The sequence below is a fragment of the Stenella coeruleoalba genome, assembly GCF_951394435.1.
Source record: "Stenella coeruleoalba genome assembly, chromosome: 19".
Lineage (NCBI taxonomy): Eukaryota > Metazoa > Chordata > Mammalia > Artiodactyla > Delphinidae > Stenella > Stenella coeruleoalba.
In genome coordinates this window covers 52,061,043-52,087,033 of record NC_137165.1, presented here as the reverse complement: position 1 = coordinate 52,087,033, position 25,991 = coordinate 52,061,043, and the positions used below count along the sequence as shown (strand labels likewise).

At 62.2% G+C, this 25,991-nt stretch overlaps 2 protein-coding genes across 5 annotated transcripts; one reads left to right on the top strand and one right to left on the bottom strand.

The window, feature by feature from the left end:
- Positions 1 to 137: 137 nt before the first annotated feature.
- On the bottom strand, positions 138 to 15,573 carry TMC6 (transmembrane channel like 6). Of its 4 annotated transcripts, none has more exons than XM_079905454.1 (21): positions 15,381 to 15,573; positions 13,269 to 13,402; positions 12,972 to 13,114; positions 12,704 to 12,799; positions 12,226 to 12,384; positions 10,817 to 10,922; positions 10,579 to 10,672; positions 10,095 to 10,352; positions 9,614 to 9,804; positions 8,610 to 8,754; positions 7,798 to 7,953; positions 7,218 to 7,372; positions 7,030 to 7,111; positions 6,703 to 6,800; positions 5,505 to 5,600; positions 5,263 to 5,338; positions 4,442 to 4,575; positions 4,124 to 4,300; positions 3,953 to 4,031; positions 1,647 to 1,714; positions 138 to 411 (listed from the first exon to the last, which is right to left on the bottom strand). In XM_079905454.1, the coding sequence occupies exons 2-21, from the start codon at positions 13,325 to 13,327 to the stop codon at positions 345 to 347; spliced, it is 2,439 nt and encodes an 812-aa protein (XP_079761580.1). In that variant the 5' UTR covers positions 13,328 to 13,402; positions 15,381 to 15,573; the 3' UTR covers positions 138 to 344. The 4 variants fall into 4 exon arrangements, with proteins under 4 accessions (XP_079761580.1, XP_079761582.1, XP_079761581.1 ...); XM_079905456.1 differs by having other exon boundaries at positions 7,051 to 7,111; XM_079905455.1 differs by having other exon boundaries at positions 7,218 to 7,369.
- Positions 15,574 to 17,339: 1,766 nt separating this feature from the next.
- Positions 17,340 to 25,991, top strand: TMC8 (transmembrane channel like 8). The gene is made up of 16 exons (XM_079905458.1): positions 17,340 to 17,473; positions 18,107 to 18,260; positions 18,452 to 18,600; positions 18,947 to 19,096; positions 19,388 to 19,470; positions 20,001 to 20,137; positions 20,404 to 20,551; positions 20,919 to 21,089; positions 21,390 to 21,529; positions 23,006 to 23,129; positions 23,473 to 23,570; positions 23,753 to 23,936; positions 24,092 to 24,222; positions 24,312 to 24,470; positions 24,895 to 24,973; positions 25,461 to 25,991. The coding sequence occupies exons 2-16, from the start codon at positions 18,109 to 18,111 to the stop codon at positions 25,716 to 25,718; spliced, it is 2,163 nt and encodes a 720-aa protein (XP_079761584.1). The 5' UTR covers positions 17,340 to 17,473; positions 18,107 to 18,108; the 3' UTR covers positions 25,719 to 25,991.

Here is a 25,991-nt window from a genome sequence, read left to right as displayed (position 1 = left end):
GGAGAAACTGAAGGGGCGGCACACGCACGAGGCCGAAGTTCCCATGACCTCGGCCTGGAGGTCGTCCACGGGCTGTACCTACAGCCCTGGGCACCTGGGCAGGCCTGAACATAAGCATGGACTCCCACGAGACAAGCCCACTTCGCAAAATGTGTTTAATCAGGATAAATAGAGTCCTGGGCAGGGTCCACCGGGGGTGCTCCAGCCTCAGACGGGCTGCAGACTCCCGTCACCGTCCCCGTGTCCCAGCGGGCCATCTCCAGGCGGCATCTGTGCCTGCAGGTCCATGGGAACCGAGGGTGACAGGGTGACAGGGTTCCCGGGCTGCCAGGCCCAGCGCTGTCCTACTGGGCATCCCAGTCGTCTGTGAATACGGCCGGGGGCATCACGGCCTCCTCGGTTCTACCAACCCTGCCAGAAAGCGGAGTCGGCAAGGGGCCTCGCTCGGGAGGCTGAGAAGCCCCACGGTCATCCCTCTGGCCAGCCGAGGCCACAGGATCCCCAGCAGCCTTCCTCAGGAGCTGTTTCCAGGCCTCCCAGGGCTGAAAGGCTCTGGACAGAAGTGGAAGGAGCCGGACGAGGCCGAGACTCACCACCGGTAGGCCTCGGCAAGGGAGGGAGTGGGGTGGGCAGGGGATCTTGTTAGATGGCTCATTCTGGGGGCTCCTGCTGCCTGGGGTCGGGGCGGGGGAGCCCCAGGGGCCTCGACCTGCAGACCTCAGCTGGCCCACCTGGCCGGGCAGGGGTCGAGGAGGGGTGTGTGTGCATTCCCGTGGGTGGCCTGTGTGTCCAGGCAGCAGGACGATGTCTGAGTCCATCTCCCCTTCCCTGGGCTCAGCCGCAGGTAACAGTTGAAGGGTGAGATGTGCGGCCACAGGAGCAGCCCCAGCCCTGCGCCAGGGCAGCCGGGGCTGAGGCAGCAGCACTCGGTGGGGTGGGGGCGGGGGGCAGGGGGGGTGTTCACCTCACGGGGAGAATGGGGGCAGGGGTCTGAGAAGGCCAGCCAGGCTGACCCCCGACCCATCAGGACGCGGGTGGCAGAGGGACTTCCCTGGTGGTCCAGTGGTAAAGAATCCGCCTTCCAGTGCAGGGGATGCGGGTTCGATCCCTGGATGGGGAACTAAGATCCCACGTGCCGTGCGGCAACTAAGCCCACGCGCCACAACTACTGAGCTCGCGTGCCTCAACTAGAGCCCGCGTGCCACAACTACAGAGCCCACGCACTCTGGAACCCACGCTCCACAACAAAAGAGCCCACATGCCTCAACGAAGATCCCGCGTGCCGCAACTAAGACCCGACACAGCCAAAAAATAAATAAAATAAATAAATATTTAAAAAAAGAAAGACGGGGGTGGCAGAGAGGAGGGAAAGGGCATGAGAGACCCCCAGCTCCACCTTGCCCCCTGCACACAGTTCCTTCATTTCTTTTTTTTCCTTTTTCAGCAAACTTAAGTTTTCTTCCTCCCCCAAATACCCCACACACCTGAGGAGGAAAGGTGGGGAAAGAGGGTAGGGGAGTCCCAAGGGGCTGCAGGCCACCCCGGGCCGCCGGCAGCCACTTCCCTCCCCACCGCCGGCGGGAAGAGGCCTCCTGGTGCAGCACCTGTTCCTTCTCCCCCACACACTCCCCTCCAGGGCCCCTCACCTGCTCCTCTCCTTCCTCTCATAGATACGCTGAAGCTTGTTGATTAAGAAGATTTTGTCTTCCCCCTCCTAGAAATGCCAGAACACAAAGGCTGAGAAAACATCCATCGCGTGTCCGTCCAGAAGTGCCCTGTTCCAGACTGCACTTGGGGTAGCTCACAAAGAGTGTCTGACATCACAAGCACAAAAAGTTTAAAGAAGGGGGACAGAGGCACCAAACAAGGACAAGGAAATACCAAGAGCCAAGTAGTGGGCGCACACACACACACACACACACACACACACATATATGCATCTAAGCTTCCTAGTGGCCAAGGTGAAAAGGGAAATGTGATCAGTTGCACAGTGAGGGCTGCCTACCCAGCCTGACTCAATGTACAACCGGCCCTGACACTTAGTCTGTCTTGGGCAAATTACCTCCCCTCTGACCTCGGTCACCATCTGTAAAAGAGGGATACAAATGTCTGTGTCATGGGGCTTTTATTAGTTTTCTATTGTTGACCTAATCAATTATGGAAACTTAGTGGTTTGAAACAACACAAATGCAACATCAGTTCTGGAGGTCAGAAGTCCAAAATGGGTCTCAGTGGGCTAAAATCAAAGAGTCAGCAGGGCTGGTTCCTTCTGGAGCCTCTGGGGAGAATCTATCCTTGCCTGTTCCAGCTTCTGAGTCTGCCCACATCCCTGGGCTCATGGCCTCCTTCAGAGCCAGCAATGGCCAGTCCAGTCTTTCTCACACCTCTTTCTCTGACAATGACTCACCCACTTCCTTTCTTAAGGACCTTACGATGACATCATGCCCACCCGAATAATCCAGGATAATCTCCCACCTCCAGGTCAGCTGATGAGCAACTGTAATTCCATCTGCGAACCTAATCCCACAACCCCAATGCCACGTAACCGTGGCATATTCACAGCTTCTGGGATTAGGACAAAGACGCCTTTGGGGCAGGTATTGGCCAACCCAGGGCTCTTTCGACAAGTGACTGTGAAAACGCACATAAAGCTTTAAGTCTGGGACCCAGTAAACATCAGGCGGATTTCAGGGCCCATCGAACCCCGGGGTCAGACTGGATTCCTCGCAGGGAGTCTTCACAAAGGGAAAACAGCAATTTGGTCAGGATGCGTTCTGGGCGCTGGGGACCCTGGCTCACCCACGAAGGCGCTGAGACACTACGAGGTGGGACCTCCTTAAGAGACCTCCCTGTTTTCTCTCCATCGAGTTGGTGGGTACAGAGGGCTGTGCACCTGAGTAAGCCACAAGCCCAGGCCAGGGAAAAGATGTTCCAAGCGCAGGCTGAGATCAGAAGTGTGGCCCCAAAGACTCAGAACCAGGGCCAGCCTCGGCCTTGGGAGGACACAGCCTGCAGCAAGGGCTGCCTGGGGAACCGTCCTTCAGCTCCTAGAGGAACGGCGGGCGGAGCTGGGATTCCCCTCCCGACGCTGCTGTGCGTCCCACCACCACGGGACACCGCAGGCCCCAAAACTCTACAAGGTAGGGCAGGAGCCGGTTGGGAAAAGCCCACTTCCAATAGCTGTACCTCAGCCAAAATGCCCAGCCTGAGCCCTGCCCTCGGTTTGTGAAAGGGGAGGAGAGGGGTTACCTTGTACTGCCTTACTTATAAACCTATAAAAAGTGGGAGCTGTCCCCAGGGCATCCTTCCACCCAAGAAGACCTGACCCAGAGTCCTTGCACCAATTAGCTAGCAGCAGAGTCACAGGCGAGCTGCACCCCAGCCCTGTCCTGCCTCGGCTGACACCCAGCAGCTGACCCCCAAGTCATTTCTAACGGAGAGTGGCTGGTGGCCACCAGCCCTGAGGTGACCACCTAGGGGACACAGGCACCAGCTGGCCCCAAGGTGGGCTCAAGCATTAAGTACACAAGTGAGAAACTGGGAAGGAAAAGGAAAAAAGAAGAAACAGCAGTGGGGAGAGTGATGTCAGGGCCCTGGGGGCAAGGTTGGGGCCCTGGGGATGAGGTCAGGGCCCACCAAGTGCTCAGGGGAGACCTGCTGTCACTGACAGGTGCCGCTGAGCAGCCAGCCCAGACCCCGGGAGGACAGGACCAGGTGAAAGGCCATTCCTGTCTGGGGAAATGCCAGCCCAAGTGACTCTGACCTGCGGGGCAGTGACTTGTTTTCAAGGTGATGGGAGGCCCAGTAACTGCGCAAGGAGGGAGGGACAGCCTGCGGGCAAGGCTGGGCAGCCTCTAGTGGGGATGCGGGGCGGGGGGGCGTGGGGTGTGTGGAGGGGCCGCGGGTGTGAGCCAGCAGGCACCCCCGAGGTGGGAGCCCAAGGGGCACTCACGTTGCTTAGCTGCTCCTTGAGGAGGCAGATGACTTTCCGCTGGCCCTTCACCACCTGGATGTTGAGGTAGATCACGGCCCTGCGGGAGATGGCCGCTCAGGCTGGGCCCCCCGCGCAGGAGCCCCGGGGGAGGGAGACCAGGGCCCCCACCCGGGCCTGCCCCGCACTCACAGCAGCAGAGCCGACGCCAAGTAGACGGGGAAGGCACTTTCCACCAGGTACCGGTGGATCCAGGGCAGCCAGGAGACCCCGGGGCCCGCCTCCTCCAGCTGGCGCACCCACACCTTGCCTGCCTCATACATGGTGTCCAGGGTCCGGAAGGGGCCGCAGATGCTCGAGGGCTTCACCCTGGGGGAAGAGGGCGGGCGGCTTGACCCCTCAGCCTGGACAAAGGCCACCTCCACACCACCCAAACCGCGGCCACCAGCCACAGCGGCCCCAGGGGGCAGCTCCCCATCCCGCGCCCCCAGAGGCCGAGGGCCCACTCACTGCCAGATGGCGTAGCAGAGGAAGACGGCAGCGCCCAGAAAGGAGGGGAAGCAGAGCAGCGAGATGAAGACGGTGCTCATATGGGAGGCCTTCCAGGGCCTGCGGGGCGCCTGGCAGTTGGCCATCAGGCTGGTCTGGGGACAAAGGTTGCGCTCTGCCACCACCCTGCCACCCACCCTCCCCCAGGCCTGGTGGGGCCTCCAAGAGGGAAGGGGGCAAGGCCGGCAGTGGGCTGGGGGTGTTCTGCTTGCAGGGGGAGCCCGAGCCGATCCCCCAGGACAGCCCCGCAGAGAAGCGGACACTCAGAATCTCAGCCCACAGGCTGGGAAGGGCCAGCGGGGCTACCTCCCGGTCTACGGAGGGGAGACTGAGGCTCACGGGGGGCAGGCTGGCCAGGTCACCTGCATGTGAAAGGGTTGATAGTAAAAGCCACCTCCACTGACTGAAGGTCTCCACCGTGCCCGACGCTTTATAAACGTCATCTCCGGCAGCACCCCCAGAGCAGCATCACGTTGTACAGAGGAGGAAGCACAGGACCAGGGAGAAGGACCTGGCCCTGAGCACTCCCAGCCCCCCGGCCCTAAGCCCTGGCCCGTGCGCACGGGCACCTGGCAGTGACCACGGACTCTGACAAAGGCAGTGATGCAGGGGCGGGACGGGGGTCAGCTGTGGCCCGTGGGACTGACCCCAGAGGGTGGCCCTGGGCTGCCAGCCCCACACCACTTGGCTCAGGGCTCCGCATCTGCCGGCCCAGCGGCCACCCTGGCTGCACGATCTCCCCAGGCCCCGCCGCCCTCCCAGGGACCCAGCGGCACCTCTACCTTCTTGACGTAGAAGAGGAACAGCAGCTTGATGATCTGCATGGCGGGGAGGAGCGGGGAGAAGAGGACCCCCAGCCTGAGGAGAGCGAGGAGAAGAGAGGGCTGCATCCAGAGGCTGGGTCCCCGGGGAAGTGAGGGTCAGGTCCCTCCAGATTCCCAGGGCTGGGTCTTGCTGTGGCCCAGGGGGAAGCAGTCAGCCTCCCCAAGGGCCAGGCACTGGGACACAAGTGGGAGATGCTCACCAGGTCAGGGTCTGCCCGTAAATCAGCTCCAGAACATTCCCCGCAATGTCGAACTCGGGCTTCCCCTTCCTCTGAGACCTCTTCTCAGAGATGAGCCTGGGCAGAGGAACGACTGGGGTCACGCAGGAGGGCCAATCCCCAAGACAGACCCTCGTCCCCACCCCGACCCGCACGCCAAGCTGAAGACCCTGCCCGCCCCACCAGGGTGCCCAGTGATGCAGAGGGGAGACGGCGGCCTGGGGTCCCACCCTGAAGGGTCCACACTGCAGCCAGCTTCATCTCCGTCCTTTTTCTAAGCATGTATGGATACACCCAGGTATAAATGTGCACGTCAGCATCAAATGTTTTACTGCCTTTTTTTTTTTTTTTTTTTTTTTTTTTTGGCTGCGTTGTGTCTTCGTTGCTGCACGCGGACTTTTCTCTAGTTGTGGCGAGCAGGGGCTACTCTTCATTGCAGTGCACAGGCTTCTCATTGCGGTGGCTTCTCTTGTTGCAGAGCACGGGCTCTAGAGCACAGGCTCAGTAGTTCTGGCACGTGGACTCAGTAGTTGTGGCTCGTGGGCTCTAGAGCACAGGCTCAGTAGTTGTGGCTCGTGGGCTCTAGAGCACGGGCTCAGTAGTTGTGATGCACGGGCTTAGTTGCTCCGCGGCATGTGGGATCTTCCTGGACCAGGGCTCGATCCCATGTCCCCTGCATTGGCAGGCGGATTCTTAACCACTGCGCCACCAGGGAAGTCCCTGTTTTACAGCTTTTTTAAAATCTTATTATTATTAAATTCATATGTTCTCAAAGAAAACACAAAAAGAAGGAAACGACACCTACAATGCTAGCACTCATAGCCAGGACATCTGAAAACGTTCCTCTACTTTCTGTTCTTCCTCCCCACCCCTTTTTCCTTTGTATGAGACAGATTATACCATATGCATCATTTTGAAACCTGTTTTCCTTTCCAACCTCAAAATAGGTTACATCCTGTCTCCTAAATGTTTTTCTCAGTTTATCGATATTTTACAGAAGAGCCGTCACGGGTAGAGATTTATGGCCCCAATCTGGGGTCAGGTCCTGATTTTCAGAGGCCTGAGAACCGCCTGAGTGACCCTCACCTCCACCACACAGGTGAGGATGCCAGGAGCCCTTCCACAGGGGGAGCCCAGGTGCCCAGGAGGTGAGCGCAGGGACCTGCCCCTGGGGCCTCACCTCCACACCAGCTCCCCCAGAAGCGTGTCCAGCAGCGTGAAGATGAAGTCCATCACCATGAGCCGGTACAGCTCCTGGCCCACAAAGTCCTCCCAACACTGAAACGGACGCGGCCTCAGCCCCCAGTGCCCTGGTGCCCCCCACCCCTGCTCCCCATGCCCACCTCGGGGCCTCCAATACGCTTGTAGACCGGGCCAGGTAAGATGAGGTGAGGGCTGGCTGCTGTGAGGGGCCACCACGTCCACCCCCAACCTGGGACCAGGGCAGACCCTCTTGAGGGGCCGGAGAGCCCCACGCCTCTGCCAGCACCGCCCAGCCCGCCCTCACCTGGTCCTTCAGGGTGCCCACCCTGCGGCCCAGCCAGTGGTAGCAAAGAATCCCCAGGATGACCACCTTCAGGATGAGGTTCCTGTGCAAAGAGGGGGGAGGGCGTGCACAGGCTGAGGGAGGGGTGCCTGGGAGACAGAGGTCCCGCCCCAGAAAGCCCCACCTGGCGGTCCCATCCGACCACGCACCTGCAGATGGCCACGTACACCTCTAGCACCGGGGAGTCGTGCCGCTCCAGGACGGCCAGGACGCGGAACAGGTAGGGGGCCCCCAAGTTGAGAAGGCAGACCACCAGGGGCAAGGCCAGCAGCGCCCAGTCCCGCTCAGCAGACACGCGGCTCTGCTATGGCAGTGGGAGGGCCAGAGGTCAGCGCCCCAAGGACAGAGGCAGGTCCACTGATGGGCCCGAGATGGAGGAGGGGTTCCCGGGGCGGAAGGAGGGGGTGGAAGTGGCAGGCACGCCACCCTCCACCCTAGGCCCAGTGTTCAAACCGCACAGGAAGGGGCGTGGGAGGGGGAGGACGGAGGATGGAACACAGGTGTGGCGGAAGAAAAGAGAAACCAAAAGAAGATGAGAAAACAAAAGGACAGAAAAATAGGGAGAGTGTTGAGACAGAACAAGAATGAGAACAAGGCTCGTGAGGGAAGTGGCCTCCAGGGAGGGCCCGGGCGGAGGCGGCGGGGCCCCAGGGGGCCCAGTCTAACGAAGCAGGCATTTGACCCCACGGCCGGAGCCTCCGCGGGGACCCCCCCATGCCCTCCCCGCACCTGGATCACGAGCTCTGAGAAGGTGTAGACGGCCAGGGCGCACACCAGCGTGGTCCCCAAACACAGCAGCCAAACGAGCCCCAGCACGGCCCCCTGTTGCAGCCGTCCGCACGCCCTCCGGGGGCGCTGCCACAGCTGCCCCTCGGCCAGAAGCTCCTGGGGGCGGCAGCGGGCCTGTCACCCGTGGCACAGACCCACGGAGACACGCAGACACACGCGCCACACCCCAGGAGACACGTGGAGCAGACACACAGGGAGGCTCGGGGAGCACCGGGGGTCGCCTCCCGCCCACCCCTGGGGCCACGGCCCGTCGCTCCCCCTGCTCTGGGGCCCCTCCAGGCACCAGGAGACCGCAGGACGGGGCCGCAGGCCCCAGCCGCTCCCACGCACCCTCCCCAGCCCTGCCTCCTGAGCTGTCCTGCCTGTGGAAAGCCGTACCCTCGCTGACCCGGAGCCCCAGGGCACTCCCTGGGGGCCCATCAGCCAGGTCAAAGCCGTGAGCTGCCCTGACCCGAATCCCGCAGCGGGAAACCCCAGACAGGCAGAGAACCTTCCGCGAGGCCCAGCCAGCCACCCTCGAGCCCTGAGGCCTTGGGCAGTGTCCTCTCGTGTACCCCAGGGCTATTCCGGGGACTGGGACACGTGCCAGCTGGCGCCCCGCAGGCCTCTGCCCGCGGGGGCTGGAGGACACGGGGACTCCGGGGAGAGGGCCCAAGAGCAGCCCTAACCCTCTCCCACTGGAGCAGGCCCTGACTGGTGTTCCCTGGATACGGGGTGGGGGACAGCGGCCCCAGGGCCCCTGGGCAGCTCACCTTCAGCTGGGTTCGGATATTGTCGTGCTGGAGGCGGCTGGCCCATTTCTGAGTCACTTTGTAGTCCCAGGAACAGAAAACAGTGACGGCATGGACCCCCGAAGTGCTGCCTACCCGGTAGCTCTCCCCAAAAGAGCGGGACATGCTGGGAGAAGCAGAGGCAGGCAGAGGGTGAGATGGGGCGGAAGGCGCAGAGGCTGGGAGAAGACAGATGGGATGCTCCCTGCAGCCAAAACCTACCACCCACTCAGGGGGGCCCTCCCGGCGCTGGATGGGCCTCCAGCCACTCTCCCTGCCCCACCTCTAGCCCAGAGCTCTCAGCCTCCTGGTGTGGACCGCCGGCCACTCTTAGATCAGCCCTGACCAACAGGGTGCCCGCCAGCCACAGGTGGCTAGAAGAGGGGTCAGGCTCCACTCCCCACCAACATGGCTGGCTGCCTCCCACCCAGACGTGGCTGCAGAGGGTGCTGGCTCACCTCAGGGCCTTTGCACTGCCTCTCCCGATAACCAAAACACCTTCCCCGGCCTTTCTCCAGCCCACCCTTATTTAACCTCCCTCTCTGGGATGAGTGCCACCGCCCTGGGGAGCTGGTCTGACTTCCTCTCCTATGCTCCAAAACACCGGAGCAACATAACACCAGGAGTTTCCCAGCCTCTTCATTGGCCCGTCTTCTCCTGTAGACAGCAAGCTTCTCAAGGACATGCACCAAACTCACTTACCTTCCTGTCCTGAGCAGAGCACAGCAAATGTTTGTGGAGTGGATGGGTGCGTGGATGAAAGTGTAGATGGATGAATGGAAGGAAGGCAGGATCCATGGATGGATGGATGGATGGATGGATGGAGTGATGATGGACGGATGAATGGATGAGGAAGTGATGGTGGATGGATAGGTAGCTGGACGGATGAATGGATGGGTAGCTGGATGGATGGATGGATGGACAGATGGATGTATGGGTGGATCAATGGCGCTCAGAGCCAGGGTCATAGAGTGGAGGGCTATTACCTGTACACCAGAGTGATGCAGGTGATAAAGAAAGCTACCCCCACGGTGAAGAGGTAGGCCAGGGGCATGTTGTAGGGCAGGCCGCCCGCCGCAGGCGTGCACTGGCCGCCATCCAGTGGGGAGGCACATGGCTGGTTCAGCGTCACGTTACTATAGTAGCCGTAGTACATGACGGTGTGGGTGAAGCAGCCCTGTAGAGAGGACGCCCGGCCACATCAGGGACTCTCCCCCTCCCTGCACCTGACCCACCCTCAGGCTTGGAAGGCAGATGGAGGGCACCCAGGGGGCAGGGCGAGGGGAAAGGCGGAAGGGGAAGGGCCAGGGCAGGGGCAGTGAGGAGAACACGGAGGTGGGCAAAGGGCCGCGGCCACCCTGGAGCTGCCAGGGCACCCCCCTCCCAGAGTCGCAGCAAGGGGTGGGGTGGGGATCCCTGGAGGAAGCCGTGACAAGGGGGCGCCTGCCCGCCCCCACCAAGCCTCACCCCGCCTGTGAGAAGCTCCAGGCCCCTGAAGGCGGGCGTGGAGCCCGAGGGCGCAGGCGGGAAGGCGGCCTGCACAGCCACGATAAAGGCCAGCAGTGGCAGCAGCAGCAGCGTGTTGAAGGCCAGCAGGGTCTTGAGGAAGAGGAAGTAGGAGAGAACGCTGGAGCCGAACTGGCCCCCGATCCGCTTCAGGGCGTAGTGCCAGGGCATCAGGGCCTGCAGCCCCGAGAGCAGCGCGAGCCCCAGGTTGTGCGACGCCTGTGGGGCCAGCAGCAGGACAGCCCTCAGGCGAGGCTGGAGAGGGGAGCCGGCCCCCAACCAGACCCCGGGCCAGGCCTAGAGCGCAGGGGCAGTGGAGGGGCAGCCGCTAGGGGAGGGGGGGGTCGATCACGCCCAGAGCCAGGCTGAAGGCTAGAGGACCCCACGAGCAGCACGCGGAGGGAGAACACGTGGCCCCCGCCCCCAGCCGCCCAGAGGCGCCTACCAGGATACAGCTGTCGCGCAGCCGGCTGCAGCAGGAGAGGAGCCCATGGCGCCCCCGGACCCTCCGCTTGCCCCTCGGGGGCCGGCTCTCCTCTCTGGGGGCAGAGGCAGCGTCAGGGCTTGGTCCACTCCCTCCCAGGGACCACCCGCCCACCGCAGGCTCAGGGCCCTTCTCACCAACCACCACGCCCAGCCGAGGAAGTGGGGCTGGGGTCCGCACGAGGCCGAGGGGCACTGACCGCAGGCAGCGTTTCTCGGCCAGGCTCAGCGGCATCCCCCGGAGCATGTGGTCCCGCTGGGCCACCGTCAGGCCCTGAAGCTCCTTCACCAGGAGGCCCCGCTTCTCTGTAGGAGCAGGAGGGAGCCCTGCAGGTTCCCCGCAGCATCCTTCCCTCCCTCCCACAACTGTGGCTGTTCCCCGGCAACACAGGCCTCTGCCGCCCTGCCGGGCCCGATGGCTCCTCTCTGCTAGGACACTGTGCTGCCCACCTGTCCCACACCCCCACTGGCCATCACTCTCTCACCTCCACCCCCTGGAGCCCAGGACACGATCAAGCTCCCAGCATCTTCCGAGGCCCAGCCCAGTGGCCCCTCTGCCTTGAACCAAACTCTCCTCTTGGGTCCCCACTCGCATCTTGCTTTGACCCCCCAATGCCCCTGAGCCCCGTCCACCCCCCACTCAGCAGTCCCCACTGTCCCCCCACCACATCCCACTATGCCAAGGCCTGGTGGGGTGAGAAGGGGAGGGCAGGACCTGGAGATCTGCCCCTCCCCTATGTCCTCGTTCCTTTCATCTTCACAACCACCCTGGAAAGGGGGTGCTATTTTAACCCCACTTTACACATAAAAAATGACCAGAAAGCAGACACCTGGCATGGTTTACACAATGAAACTGGAATGTCCATCCTGACCTCAGAGCCCACACCACCCTGCACTGCTCCGTCACCCACCAGCTGCAGGCCTTGGGTAAACAGGGAGAGGAAACACAGGCAGGGCCCCAGGAAGTACCCAAGCCCCTGGGCACTGATGCCAGAGATCACCTGGCTGAAGACCAACCTGTGAGCTGGGCCCTGCTCCCTCCTATGACCACTCTCCCTTGTTCCCCAGCCCCGCCACACAGGCCTCCGAGATACTCAGGCAAGCCGGCAGGCTCCCACCTCAGGGCCTTTGCCCATGCCCCATTGACTCTAGTGTCACTTCCTCCAGGAAGCCTTCCTGGGTCGCTCCAGGCTAGACAGGTTCCGTGACACTCTCCTGCGGCATGCCTTTCCTCAGCTGCCCTTATCTGAGCTTCAACCATCCACTTATCCATTTATTTGGTTCCTGTCTGTTTCACAAGGCAGACAATAAGCTGCATGAGAGCTGACTGGGTCTGCTTACCACCATCACATCCCAAAGCCAACACCAGCGTCTGCGACACTACAAATGCTCAACAGACGCTGTGGAGCGCGTGCCTGCATGAGCCAAACACTGTGCAGCTGGAAAGGCCCGCACTTCTCTACGCCAGTGGCCAGAACACCGAGACACTCCCATACCCCTGCAAAGAGACCTCACCGCTGGGGGCCTTCAGACAGCCCACTGCACCCCAGTCCCCCGACCCAGCCTGCTGACCTCCTCCCCACCGAGGCTCCGGCCCTCCCTCACTCACCCTCCTCCTCCAGGACCACGGGGTCCAGCTCCAGGTCGTACAGGCGGAGGCTGGGCCGGGCTGAGCGGCCCACATCTCTGAGCTGAGGCCAGCCGGCCCTGCGGCGCAGCCTCACTGTACGGCTGTAGTACTGGGAGATGATGGCGCCGCGGCTCCGGCCTGTGGAGGCCGCTGGTCAGGGGGGGACGCGCCCCTCTTATGTAGAAGCAGGGGCTGCCCCCCCACTCCTTCCCAGGACCCATGAAAGTTCTTTCACAAGAGACCTCAAGCACCACCGGGTTCCCAAGAGCATATTTTTATCCCCGTGACGACTCCGGAGTCGTTTTTAGACCGCGGCGAGGCTGCATGGGACTGGGCTGGGCCTCCAAGCAGCAGACGGGGTGGGGTAAGAGCCGAAGAGGCCTGGCTCTGAGGTACACAGATCCCCGCCGGAAACCGCAGCCCAGCCCAGGGTCCAAAGGCAGAGGGTCCCACTCACCAATGGTGCGACTGGGCATGCTGGCCAAGATGCGGAGTGTGGCCGTGCTGTAGACAGGGGCGCCCTCGGGCCCCAGCAAGGCCTGGCGGTCACTGCCTGCCCAGCAAAAAAGACTCGTCCAGAGGTTCTACAGACACCACTGGCCGGAGATATCCCCTGCCCACCCGCTGCCCCAGGCTGCTAGGAGGGGCTTCCTGAGAGGTTGAGAGGCTCCGTGTCCGGCCCACACATCCCAGCACCCGGCCTGGGCCAGGGCAGGCGGGCTCACCTGAGGCCCCCAGGGCTCCAGCCCCCAGCACCCTCTGCTGCAGCTCCAGTCCCTCCTCGGCCACCCAGCGGCTCTGCTCCTGGATGAGCTGGTGGAAAGAGTCGTGCACTTCGCTCTCATCATAGGGGCTGGGCTCCTGGCTGCTGTGGTGAGAATGGGGGAAGGGGCAGGAGTTCAGGCTGCGGCTGACCCAGTCCTCGCCCCAGCAGCCTACCCCCTCTGAAGGGCTGAGGTCCAGACCACCTCTCCCTGGGGGTGATACATCCCAGCCCCCCAGCCCCACCTCAGAGCACTTACTCCTCTGGGTCCTGTGGGGTCTCAGGGACATTGAGGACAAAAGCCAGCGACCGGGACATATCTGCGGCCCACCCACAGCCAGTCTGCCGACCTAGGGTAGTTCAGAGCCTGGACACAGCCTCAGGAGCTTCCCGCTGCCCACGTGATGAGACAGAAAGCGTTACAACAAAGTTAGCCTGGCACCCAGCTCCACTGCCCGCTCCCTGGGGACCATGGGGGGTGCCACTCCCAGCCCAGGCTGCCTGAGCCCCCATCCTGCCCCCATCCACACACAAACACCAAACGAGTGGCCAAGTGAGGGGCCCCAAATAATCCTCAGGCCAGAACGGATTGAGGGGGAGCTCATTCCGGAGGGAAGGAGGAAGGAAGTGAGGGGAGTCTGGGCAGCTCCCCACCGGCTTCCTCAGTGACGCCATCCCTGAGAGATGGGGAGCGGGTGGGGTGCCTGTAGATAGGTTCTCCATTCCCAGGGTTCTGACCCAGAGATGCCGCCCTCTGGGTGGGAAAGGTCAGAGCAGTTGAGACCTTCCCTGTGCCCGCCCGTGACCACACAGCACTTCCTCCCGGCCGGAAATCCCACAGACAGCTAGCAGCCTGGGCCCTCACCCCCACCAGCGCCTGACAGAACGGCAGACAGGATGGCCTCCTCGGCTGCGGCCCACCCTGCATCCCCCCCACAGGAGTCACTCCACGCCAGCCTGGGCGCGTCAATGTTGACAGCCCTCCTGGGAGACTCCCGTATATTCCATCACCTCCCGCAGGCCAGGGCAGCTGGCTGGGGGAGGGGTGCTGGGCGTTGAACAGGCAGCCTTTGTCCGGGCTCTGCCATCACCCAAGACAACTGAACCAGGGCGGCCTTGTCCAGGCTCTTCAGCCCGTGGGAGTGGGGCAAGGGCAGCAGGCTCCCAACCACCCCCTGAGTCCTGCAGGCTCTGCCCCAGCAAAACGGGGCCCAGCCCTCGGTCTGCCCTGTCCACCCCTCCTCGCTACCCTCACCCCCAGAGAACTCAGCACAGAGGAAAGCTGGCTCAGCTCAAGGGGCTTCCTCGGGCGAGGCCAGGGTGTCCAGACAGAGCAGGTTCCGCTAGGGCTGTACCCAGACAGTGCCCTCACTTAGGGGTGTCCAGTCTCTGAGCCCAGGCCGCACAGAGTCCAAGCCCCCTCCCCTTCTCTCTCACAGGAGCACAGGGTGGAGAAACCAGCAGAGAGAGGTCAGAGGTGGACTCTTAACTCCGCTTGAAATGGTAAGTAGCTGGGGCTGAGGGTGTGCCCCCCAATCCAGTCCCTAGAGCTGGAATTCCTTCCCAGGTTCAGATCTACAGGCCTCTCCCACACACCCCTTCTCCAGGAGGGAGAAGCAGGGAGATGGAAGGCGCTCAGAAGCTGCCTGGGGGATGGGGGCTCACCTGGGCACTGGCATCTGGGCACTGCCCAAGACTTCTGTCCGGCTGGTACCCAGCACCCTGGCACCCTCGCCCAGGCAGGGACAAGTCGGGCAGGAGCTCCCAGGGTGCACCATTCCTGAGCCGTGAGCCAGGTAGGGAGGGGCAGGGTGGGGCGCGTTTCCAGAAACCCCACCCCAGCCGGAAGCCAGTCCTCTGGGAGCAGCTACTGCCCAGTCAGCGCCGCGGCCCAGCCTCTGAGCCGAGGGAAGGCAGGAACTCCGAGAGACCCTGGACCCCTCATCTGCCAGTCTCCCACACGCCCACTTTTCACCAGTGGTACCCACCTGCAAACCCAGCCTCCCCACCCTTTCCCATCCCGAGAGACACACACCACCGCCCTCTCCCCTGACGCCCGCCACCTGACTGTTGGGGTGAGCTGAGATCTTCACGTCCCCCGCCCGGACACCCCTGAGAGAGTCAACTCCGGTAGTGAACTCAGGGAGATCCAAGAGAACCCGAGGAGTCAACTCAGTGCCCAGTGGCCCCAGAGGCCCAAAGGAATTCGGAGGGGGTGGAGCTGGTGGCCGCAGCGGAATTGGATGGGGCTAGGAGGACGAGGGCGAGGTCCCCAAGCCCCGGAGCTGCGGCCCCCACCCACGACCCGGCATCCGCATCCCGGCACTGGCCTAGGAGGCGCTGGGGAGGAGGGGCCCGGCGCGCGGCTCACCTGTCCCCCGCGAGGGCCGCCGGAAACTGTGTCTGGGCTCCACCAGCTGCGGGAGGGGTCGTGAGGTCAGAGGGAGGGAGTGGCCAAGGGCCCTGGGGCGACCTGTGAGCGTATCAGGCCTGGCGGGGCCAGGGTGCTGCTCCGCCCAGCCCGGCCCACGTGGCGACGGGGCTCGGACAAGTCACGTGACCCGGCTGGGGGGGCGCGCCCCGCTCCTCCTGCTTCCCCTCCCCGTCGAGCCCTCGGCGACTGTGCCCTCTCCCCACCAGCTTCCGACCCCTCCTCTCACCCCACCCTGAGGTCTGACCGAGATGAAGGCGGCGAGTGTCTGGAAGTGTTCCAATCTCCGGTTGAAGCCAATTTCTGTGGGACTCAGTTTCCCCAAGTTTCAAATGGAGACAATGATTCCAGACCCTCCCACTTCCCAGGGCGATTATCAAAATAACACCATGCGGCAAAGCCACACGGATACGGCGGGCGTTGCAGGATTACGTTGTGTAACCCCTTCCTCCAGCACAGCCTCCTGCGACAACTAGCCCCAAACTGGCTGGTAGAACCCGGGGTTATCTCCGACCTCCCGATGTGGGCGTGGTTTCTCCAGCAGAGTTCCGGCACTCTTCCTGTGTGCTAGGTGGGGAAGAGGGGAGGCACACTTGGGGGCTTGTCCCCATTGCTGTTTGCTCCGTTATTCCCCACAAGCCAGGGAGGGGGGCACTGATGACCCTAGCTCACAGATGAGGAAACGGGCCGAGAGGTCAGTCAGCCTCTAGGGTGTCATCGGCCAGGGTGTAAGTCTTGTCCACCTGGGAGCTCTACCTAGAAACCTAACCTCGAAAAAGCCCGGCAGGCCAGAGGAGAGTCACCCTTGGGTTTGAGAAAAGGGTGGGATTTGGACAGTGGTGGGAGCCATTTCTGGTTGGGAGAAGACTTGAGAGGCGGGCAGGGTAAAAGTGAGCTGGAAGGCAGAAAGGAAGGGGAGGGCCCTCCTGGAGGGGAGGACAGGTGAGCCAAGCCAGGATGCCCAAATAGTCATTGCCTCAGGATGGATCTTGGTACAGGCACCTCAGCCTAGAGAACTAGCTCTGCCCAGCCCCCGCCTCTCCCCCAACACTACTCCCTGCCCTGCACACCCATGCTCCAGTCACGTTTTACTTGCATGATCCCAGGCACAACTTGAAAGTCACCTCCTCTGAGGAGTCTTCCGGGATTGAACCCTGTTGGAGCATGTGCCACTTCCTAGTGACATGTACATTTACTAGTCCGTCCCCCCTCTCCCGCTCCGTCTCTATCTCTATGCTCACTGTGTGCCCAGCACCAGCACCCAGCCTGGGGCCTGGCATGGGGCGCGGGGCGGGGGGGGGGGGCGGGGGAGTCTGGAAAACCAGGAGCGGAAGCAGGCAGGGAGGCAGAAAAAACACTGGAGCTCTTTAGGGATGAGGGGGGGCCCTCAAGGAGGCGGAGAGGGAGAAGGAGGAAGGACAGGACCGCGGGGCCTCCCAGGGGGTCGCAAGAGAGAGAAAGGGCCGAGATAACTCGCCGGGGCGGGGCATGAGTGCAGCGAGTTCCTGAGCGCTTCCTATAGGCCAGGCGCTGGGCCGCTTCGGCTTAAGTGCCAAAGATCGAGGCGGGAAGTTGAGAAATAACGCCTAGGGCCTCTGAAAATCGAGCAGCCCTGAGTGGTCGGACCCACCCCCTAAGTTATTGCACTATCGCACCCTCTGAGCCGAGCGGAGCCGGGGCTACCGGCGGATAAGGGGCGGGGCCTGCGCCCAGCCGACCGCAGCCCCGCAGGGTCAGACCTTCGGCCCAGAAGCCGCGGGTCCCCCGTGGGGAGGGGAAGGGCCCGACCCCCGCCCAGCGCGCACGCGCAGCGCCTCTCACCTGCCTGCTGGCGCTCCGCGCCCCCTCAGGAAGTGCGGGCCTCAGTGGAGCGCGGAGGAAGTGCCGGAGGCGGGGGAGAGAGGAGTGCGGGGAGGCGACGGCTAGGGGTGCTGGGGTTCCTGTCATGTGACCCCTCCCCTCGGCTCTCTCGCAGCCCCGCCGGGAGTGGCGGGAGCCAGTCGGAGGACGGTCTCTAGGTCCCTTGTCCCCAGGTGAGCTGGGTGCAGCGTGAGGGGAGGGGGGATCGTGAGGGGGTGGAAGAGAGAACTGAGGCCGAGGAGCTGCTGGCAGCTGGCGGGGAAGGAGTGAGAGCCGCTGCTGAGAGGCAGAGGGGTCCCTTCCTTCCTTTCCCACGGCCGGGGCTGTAGCCACGCTTCCCCATTTGGGTTCCATGGGGGGCCGGGGTGGACCCAGTCCCGGGATCTGGACCACCAGGTAGAAGACAGAGGAGGTCCCAACACGTCCAGATTCGAGGTGTTGCAGTATGCTGAATCCAGGGAACTGCTGGGGTTTGCGGCAGAGAGGTCTTCCCAGTGGGAGAATCGGCACGTGGAATTGTCCCTTGCCAGGGGGCGATGGGGAAGGGCTGCGGCCACTGGTAACCGGTTGCGGTGGGGCAGAGCGGGCCTTGGGCTCCACCGCACTTAACTGTGGCCACACCTGGCCTTGGCTTTGTGACGTCCCATCTTTCCGAGCCCTTTGGACCTTTCTCCCCGTCTGACAGATGGGGAAACTGAGGCCATACGTTGCTTTGAGATGTGGCTGGAGACTGAGCCAGATCTCCTCCAACAGCATCCCCTCCCAGGAGGGGGAGCGTTACAACCCCAACTTCAACCCCATCACAGAGATGCTGAGGCAGTGGTCGGTGCAGGCCTCAGGGGAGCCAGAACCTGAGCCGGCCGGCGAGGAGCTGTGGGAGCAGGAGATGGAGCGGCTGTGCTCCTCCCAGGAACCTGTGCGGCTGCTGCCCTACGCCATGGTGGACAAGCGCTTCATCCGGTGGGTGCCCGAACACCTTGCCAAACACAGCAGAGGAGGAGCAGTGGGGGTGGGGAGAGGATGCACCTGTTGGTTGGCGGGGTGGAAATCACCAGCAGTGGGAAGACTCCCTGGCCCAGGGTGCTGCTCTGCCTGGCCAGGTGGGCATGCTGGGTGACTCAGGGACCCCTCTCGTCACCACCCCATCCCAGGCAGCTGCGGGAGCCCGAGGGGGTGAAGACCTCGTGCTGGCAGCAGTGGCGTCACAGGCAGCAGACTGCAGGACGGCGCCTGGGGGAGGCAGCACGGCGGCTGGCCCGGGGCTGTGGGCTCTGGGAGGGGGCTCTCTACGAGATCGGGGGTAGGACCTGAACCCCAATCCCCACCTCCTGCCTCCCCTCTCTGGAGTCTCAATGTCTAGTTTGGAAACCAGAGGAGGGCATTATCCCCCTGGCCATTGTACCCCTCCACCCCCACCAACCCACCCCGCCTTCCTCACACATCCCCCTCTGCCCCCAGAGCCACCCTTCAAACCTTGGTGGATGATGGCACCCCTGGTGGCTGTTAGAGGTACTGCTAGGCCAGCCTCCAGGACTGGCTGTTACACTGAGGTCCCTGTGAGGCTGCTCACCCACCCCCCACAACCCTCAGATTATCAGCTGGGCCCACGGCTCGGCGCCTCCGGACCCACCTGCTGTTCCCCGCAGGCCTCTTTGGCACCGGAATCCAGTCCTACTTCACCTTTCTTCGCTTCCTGCTGCTGCTTAACCTGCTGACCCTACTTCTGACCACCAGCTTCGTCCTGCTGCCCCTGACCTGGCTCCGCCCCCCTGACAGAGGACCTGCTCTGAACTTCAGTGAGTGCCTGGCCCACGGAGGGAACAGTGCCCCCCGAGCCCACCTGAACCCTGTGGGGCCTGGTCCACTGGGACAGCCCCAACCCTCTGTGTCCAAACCCGGGGCATCGTCCTGCTTGGGTCCAGCCGTGAGGCTCTACTCGATCTCGCCTTTTGCATAACAGGCCTCCTGACATGCCCTCATGACCCTGCTCAGGCCTCCTGAGATGGGAGGCTATGGAGTGAGAGGGGCAGAGCCTCACCTATGCCTTGGGGACCCTTCCCTATTGGACCCCTCTCCCTCCTCGACAGCCCTCCAGTGTCCTGGTGGCCACCAACCCCAGACTGGTGTTCCCAAGTTCAACAATCTACTTTGGAATGTTTTAACCGGCAGGGTGAGTGGGTCTGTACTGGCTGTGGACCAGGGAGGCTGGGGAACCTGGTGATCTAGCCTCAGGGAACCCCAGTCTAAGAGGACCCTCACCCCTCCAAGGGCACGTTGGCTTCTAGGGAGACGGTCCTCCACAGACAGGCTGGCTGGGTCAGCAGTGGGGTCAGAGAGAGGCTGAGGCCACTGTGCACAGCCCAGGCCCATGGACATGTGCCCACGGCCCTCAGAGCCCAGCTGGGGTCGGGGTTTGAAGGACAAGAAGGGAAAAAGTGTCCAGGATTCTGGGATAAGCACCACCCTACCCTCATCCCTGGAAGCCACTGGGTGGTTACCGTGCAGGCTCCCGTGTTCCAGTCCTGGCTCTTCTTCCAAGCTGTGTGTCCTTAGGCAAGTTGCCCAACCCTTCTGAGCCTCTGTGAAATGGGGATACTCTTATTCTCTACCTGATGGGGTCACTGTGAGGGCTAATGTGTTAACAGCAAGAAAACACTTAGCACACAGCCTGGCTCACTTGTCATTGTCTGACATCCCTAGGCCTTCAACAACACCTATCTCTTTTACGGTGCGTACCGAGCGGGACCTGAGAGCAGCTCAGTATACAGCATCCGCCTGGCCTACCTACTGAGCCCACTGGCCTGCCTGCTCCTCTGCTTCTGTGGGATTCTACGGCGGTGAGAGCAGAGCCCCTGCCTCCACCCCTTTCCAGGGGGTCTTCCCTGATCACCCCTGCTTGGCGTGGTACCCCCAAGCTGGCAGGGAGTCCCTGCCAATGGAGGTTCCATCCCCAGCTGCAGACCTCAGGAGCGGGGCCACCGCTCCTGTGTCCCCACCCCCCCCACCCAGGCCGAGTCCAAAGGCTGCACTTAGGGCTGCCTGGGACTTCCCACCCCAGATCAGAGCCGAGCCGAGGCTGAGCCCTGGCCTCTGCCCCCTCCAGGATGGTGAAGGGGCTGCCACAGAAGATGTTCCTGGGCCAGGACTACAGGTCACCTCTCAGCGCCAAGGTCTTCTCTTCCTGGGACTTCTGCATCCAGGGGCAGGAGGCAGCTACCATCAAGAAGCATGAGATCAGCAACGAGTTCAAGGTGTGTGTGAGGATGTGCGTGAGTGTGAGTTGTGAGAGTGAATGAGTGTGAGAGCACGTGAGACTGTATGAGTGTGTGGCTTGAGTGTGGGCATGTGTCTGTGTGTGTGTGTGTGCACACACGGTTTTCCAGCTGGAGGCGGGGGCTGTGCCGTGTCTGGGTGTGAGCGCTCACCTGCACGGTACTCTGGGGATGCTCTGGACAAAACCAGCCCGTCTGTCCCCGCCTCAGCGTCACCCCAACCTTGCCTAGAGCCTGGCAGCCTTTCTCCCCACGCACACCGACCTGGGGCTGTTTGCCAGCCCCCTCCGCTTCCACCTGGGCCAGCCCTAACCCACCTGTGCCCCTGCCCCTGCCCCCGTGACAGGTGGAGCTGGAGGAGGGGCGTCACTTGCTGATGGTGCAGCATCAGACCCGGGCTCAAAGGGCCTGCCACCTGCTCACCTACCTGCGGGTCAACATCCTCATCGGGCTCCTGGTGGTTGGGGCCATCAGTGCTATCTTCTGGGCCACCAAGTACTCGCAGGACAACAAGGAGGTGCCAGGCGACTGACATGCATTTATTTAATCCTGGCCAGACCTGGGGGAGGAGACGGGATGGTCCCACTTTGCAGAAGAGGAAACCGAGGCTCACAGAGGTTAAAGCAATTTTCCCAAAGTCATAACCAAGTCAGACAGGCTCTACCTGTGGATACCCCCTGCTGCCACTGGGAATAATCCGTGGGCTTCCAGATTCCGGGCCTGCACCAGAGTTACACTTGAAGGGGGCCGTAGGGGATAGGGGAGCCGCTGGGGGCCCTCCAGCCCACGGCACCCCCTTATCCACTTCTCCCCACAGGAGTCCCTGTTTCTGCTGCTCCAGTACCTGCCCCCTGGGGTCATCGCCCTGGTCAACTTTCTGGGTCCCCTGCTGTTTGTTTTCCTGGTCCAGCTGGAAAACTACCCTCCCAACACTGAGGTCAACCTCACCCTTATCTGGTGAGTGACACCTGGGGGGGTGACAGGTGGGACGGAGTGTGGAGGGCATGGAAGGGCTGTGTCCTGCCGCCTGTCTTGGTTATCACCTGGCATCAGGGGTCCCGTGCAAGGGAAGGCAGGCAGCTGCTCCCACACACAGTCTGGGGGGCCCCGGTCTAAGGTTCTCCAGTCCCCACCATCCAAAGCAAGCCAGTGACTGTTTTTGCCAGGACACGTTGGGTGCCACAGTCACCCACCTAGGAACACAGCTCCCTCCCATGTGCCCCGAGGGTTTACACCCCTCACCTTGACACCCTCACGTGACCTGTGAAGTTAGGACCATCCTCACTGCCACTGGATAGGTGAGGACACTGAGGTTTGAAAGGGTCAAGCGCCTTGGCCAAGGGAGGCTCCCCATGCCTGCCGGGTGCAGGTTCAAACTCAAGCCGTCCTCCGCCCCCAGGCTCTGCTCTGTCTCCTCTCCCAGGACTCGGGTCCTGCCTTGGACCCACCCACCCACAGGACCCCACACACACAACAGCTCCAGCCCAGGTTCTCTTTCCGTCTGCCACCCACCCCTCACTTGGCACGGTCTGCTTTTCCTCGGGCTTCCCTGGCACAGAAGCTGTCCGGAGCCCATTCTGCGTATCTACCCATTCCGAGGTAGATTGTGTTTGCTTTGAAATTCTATTCTTGGAATGGGTAATAGCACGTGCACATGGTAAAAAAAAAAAATTCAAAATGCTCAAAAGGATGGAAGATGAAAATAAGCCCCCACCACCCCTGCCTTCCTCAACACAAGAACCACTGTTCCCAGCCAGGCTCCGGCTGTGCATCAGCCTTGAAAGTCCACACTTCATGGGATTTCCCTGGCGGTCCCGTGGTTAAGACTCCGTGCTTCCAATGCAGAGGGCGCGGGTTCGATCCCTGGTCGGGGCAGTAAGATCCCACGTACTGCGGAGTATGGATAAAAAGTAAAAAAAAAAGAAAGAAAGCAAGTCCACACTTTGATATAACGTGCAGGCAATCGTTTGGGGTTAGGCCACCCTACCTGTGTGATCCAGTTACATATTATTCAGGAGTGTGCATGCACGTGTTTGTGATATATGGACAGTGTAAACGGACTAGGGCATTAATAGGCCTTAGAAGAGAGATCTCACCTGCATTAATGATATAAAAGCACGTATGTGCCTGTGAATCTCCAAGCTGGGTGTGGGGGGAGGGTGGCTGGACTGTGCCGTGTTTCCCAAACTGATGTAAACAGAACCATTCTCCTGTGAATCATCTGGAGACCAAGATTCTAGGGAACGCACTTTGGGAAATATTGCCACGCATGGAGCAGTTTGGAAGGAGGCTGGGCTCTGGGTTTCGAGGGGGCTGGGCCCGGGAGAGACTTGAGCTTATGCAGATGTCAGCCACACCTGTGTCCCGAGTAGATGTGCCATGTACCTGGGCTCCTCCCCTGACACAGTCCCCGCCCCCTCCCCTAACCCCCAGGTGTGTGGTGCTGAAGCTGGCCAGCCTGGGAATGTTCTCCTTCTCGCTGGGCCAGACTTTGCTGTGCTTTGGCAGAAACAAGACCAGCTGTGAGTCCTACGGCTACAACGCATGTGACTACCAGGTGGCCGGTGACTCCATCAGGGCCTGTCCCTCCTGTCCTCTGCAAAGCCCCACCTCTTTGATCTCCTCGTCCTTCTCAGGGTCTCACCTTTGTGAGAGGCTGTGGGCAGAGTTGCCCACCCAGAAGTCACCTCCAGGGGGCGCCATTCACATCACATTCTGCGCTCTGCAGAGAGGCAGCCCAGACTGTGGGCTTTGTCTGCTCAAATCTTATCCCAGGCCCGGGTTTTAACTTAGCAATCATATCAGACTCCAGGCAAGGCTCCTAGACCACAGAGTCCCCCAACGGGTGGGTGAGGGGCGGTTGGGGACCGAGGGTAGTGACAGATGCCCCCTCTGACCAGTGCTGGGAGAACTCGGTGGGGGAGGAGCTGTACAAACTCAGCATCTTCAACTTCCTCCTCACGGTGGCCTTCACCTTCCTTGTCAGCCTGCCTAGGAGGTGAGCCACGTGGGGACACTACGGGGGTGGAGTGGGCGTGTCTGGGGGTGGCCAGTGGCCACAGCCAGGGGTGAGCAGTTCTACATGCCTGTTACCGTGTGAGTGTGTTATGGTCCACAGCCAGGACCAACGAGGTCCACACACTTCTGGGTGGTGGGTACCTGGGCACTCCCCTCCCCCAGGCTGCTGGTGGAGCGGTTCTCGGGCCGGTTCTGGGCCTGGCTGGACCGGGAGGAGTTCCTGCTGCCCAAGAACGTGCTGGACATCGTGGAGGGCCAGATAGTCACCTGGATGGGCCTCTTCTACTGCCCCCTGCTGCCCCTGCTTAACAGCATCTTCGTCTTCCTCACCTTCTACATCAAGAAGGTGAGGGCTCGGAGGCTGGGAGGGAGCAGGGCCGCACCTGTGTGGGCACCCCGAGCGCCAGCAGCAGAGCAGCCCTCACCTCCTGCTGCTGCCCCGCCGGGCACCTCCCATCTGCACACTGCGCTGAGGCCCCTGTGTCCTTGCTCGCTCCTTAGTACACCCTGCTGAGGAACTCCAGGGCGTCCCCTCGGCCGTTCCGCGCCTCCAGCTCCATCTTCTTCTTCCAGCTGGTGCTCATCCTGGGCCTGCTCCTGGCCGCTGTGCCCCTGGGCTATGTGGTCAGCAGGTGAGGGGAGCAGACGGGCTGAGACTGCCGGGCCGGCAGCTCGTCACCCGAGCACTGACACCGGCCCTCCTCTGGCGGTCTCTCCCCAGCATCCGCTCCTCCTGGGACTGTGGCCTCTTCACCAACTACTCAGCCCCCTGGCAGGTGGTCCCAGAGCTGGTGGCCCTCCGGCTCCCACCCCCTAGCCAGCGCATCCTCCACTACCTGGGCTCCCACGCCTTCAGCTTCCCCCTTCTCATCCTGCTCAGGTGCCTTTCGGGGCAGCAGGGGCCGAGGGAGGGGGCACCCCCAGCCAGTCTCATGGGATCTGGGGGCCAGACAAGGAGAGCCCAAGGTCGCAGGGAGCCAGGGGCCTAAGGGCAGGTGGCCTGGGGGTTGCCCTGTGCCCCTGGGCAGCCCCTGAAGGCCCTCACCTGTAAAGCGGGCACTTTAAGTGACCACTGGGGAAGCACGTCGCCTGGTGCAGACATGCTGTGAGCCTGCCGCGCTTGTTATTCTTACTACATTTAGAGGAGAGGGGCTGAGCGACCAGTGGGAGGAAGGAGAGGAGAGAGAAAGCGGTGTCTAGGAACCTGGAAGAGAGAAGACCCCGGGAGGTGGTTTTTAAGAGACTGGGGTGGGGAAGGAGGAAGTAGGGGGGCTGACTGACCTAGCATCCCCGTCTATCCAAAGCCTTGTCCTGACCGTGTGCGTCTCCCAGTCCCAGGCCAGCGCGAGGGCCATCCGGGGGCTCCGGAAGCAACTGGTGTGGGTGAGTGTCCGCCGGACTGGGGAGGGGTCACGGACTCCGGGCAAGACCCTGTCGGGATTGTGGCCTCAGGCCGCGGATAGAAGTGGGGAAGGTGGAGGGAGGGAACCGGTGCCTCCGGCCGGGAACCAGTCAACAGGAATGTGGCTTTAGGCTTGGGGACCCGGTTTAACGGGAGTGTGGGCTTGGGCTGAAGTAGGAGGTGAAACTGGTGGGGGCGTGGTCTCTGGCCAGGCTGGGGCGGGACCTGATGGGGCGCGGCCTTGGGCTGGGGCGGGATCGGGAGGGGCGTGGTCTCTGGCCCGGCGGGGCGGGTCTAGGGATAGGGCGGGAGATTGGTGGGGCGGGGCCGTAGCGGGGGCGGGGAGGGGAAACTCTGGTGGGGCGGGGCCTCGGGGCTGCTACTGCGAGGTGGCCGCTTCTCCCGCGGCAGCTGGTGAGAGGAGGCGCCGCTCGTAAACCGGCCGCTCGCTCCCCTCTTCCGCCCCAGCAAGTGCAGGAGAAGTGGCACCTGGTGGATGACCTGTCGCGGCTGATGTCGGAGCCGGGCTCCGGCGACTCTCTGGGGCCTGCGTCCCCTCACTCCCGAGGTTCGCGCCCGAGATCCTTCTGCCCCGGATTCCCGTGCCCGGGCTCCCCGGGACCCAGGGCCTCCAGGCCGGAACCCTCCCTTGAGGATCCTAACGGGTTGCGCGGTGTCCGGGTCCCCGCCCGTAGCTGCCGCTTCCCCAGCGGTTCGGAGCTGTAGCACCGACCCGCACCACCGCCCGGAGCTTCCCCAGGGCCCCGTGTGCAGCTCCCCACTTCCTGCTCCCTCGCCCCACGCTCGTGACCCCAGGTGACCACCGCCTCTCTCAGTGGGCCCTCCAGCAGGGTGCCCTAAGGTGGGGTGCATATACCTAGGGGCATCAAGAAGAAAATATGGGAACTTGTATTTATATTTTTATCTCAATCCTTAAAAGTTTCTATTTTTGTTGAATGTTTTGTAATATGCATAATATGTTAGTATAGTAACCCATGA

Excerpts from the sequence above, each read along its gene's own strand:
- TMC6 (XM_079905454.1), bottom strand. The coding sequence starts at position 13,327 with ATGTCCCGGTCGCTGGCTTTTGTCCTCAATGTCCCTGAGACCCCACAG. Across the intron at positions 12,800-12,971 it reads TGGAGCCCTGGGGGCCTCAG|GCAGTGACCGCCAGGCCTTG; the intron begins GTGAGCCCGCCT and ends TTTGCTGGGCAG. Across the intron at positions 6,801-7,029 it reads TGGGCACCCTGAAGGACCAG|TGTTGGGAGGACTTTGTGGG; the intron begins GTGAGGGCGGGC and ends CGTCCGTTTCAG.
- TMC8 (XM_079905458.1), top strand. The coding sequence starts at position 18,109 with ATGCTGAGGCAGTGGTCGGTGCAGGCCTCAGGGGAGCCAGAACCTGAG. Across the intron at positions 18,261-18,451 it reads GTGGACAAGCGCTTCATCCG|GCAGCTGCGGGAGCCCGAGG; the intron begins GTGGGTGCCCGA and ends ACCCCATCCCAG. Across the intron at positions 24,471-24,894 it reads CCCCTTCTCATCCTGCTCAG|CCTTGTCCTGACCGTGTGCG; the intron begins GTGCCTTTCGGG and ends GTCTATCCAAAG.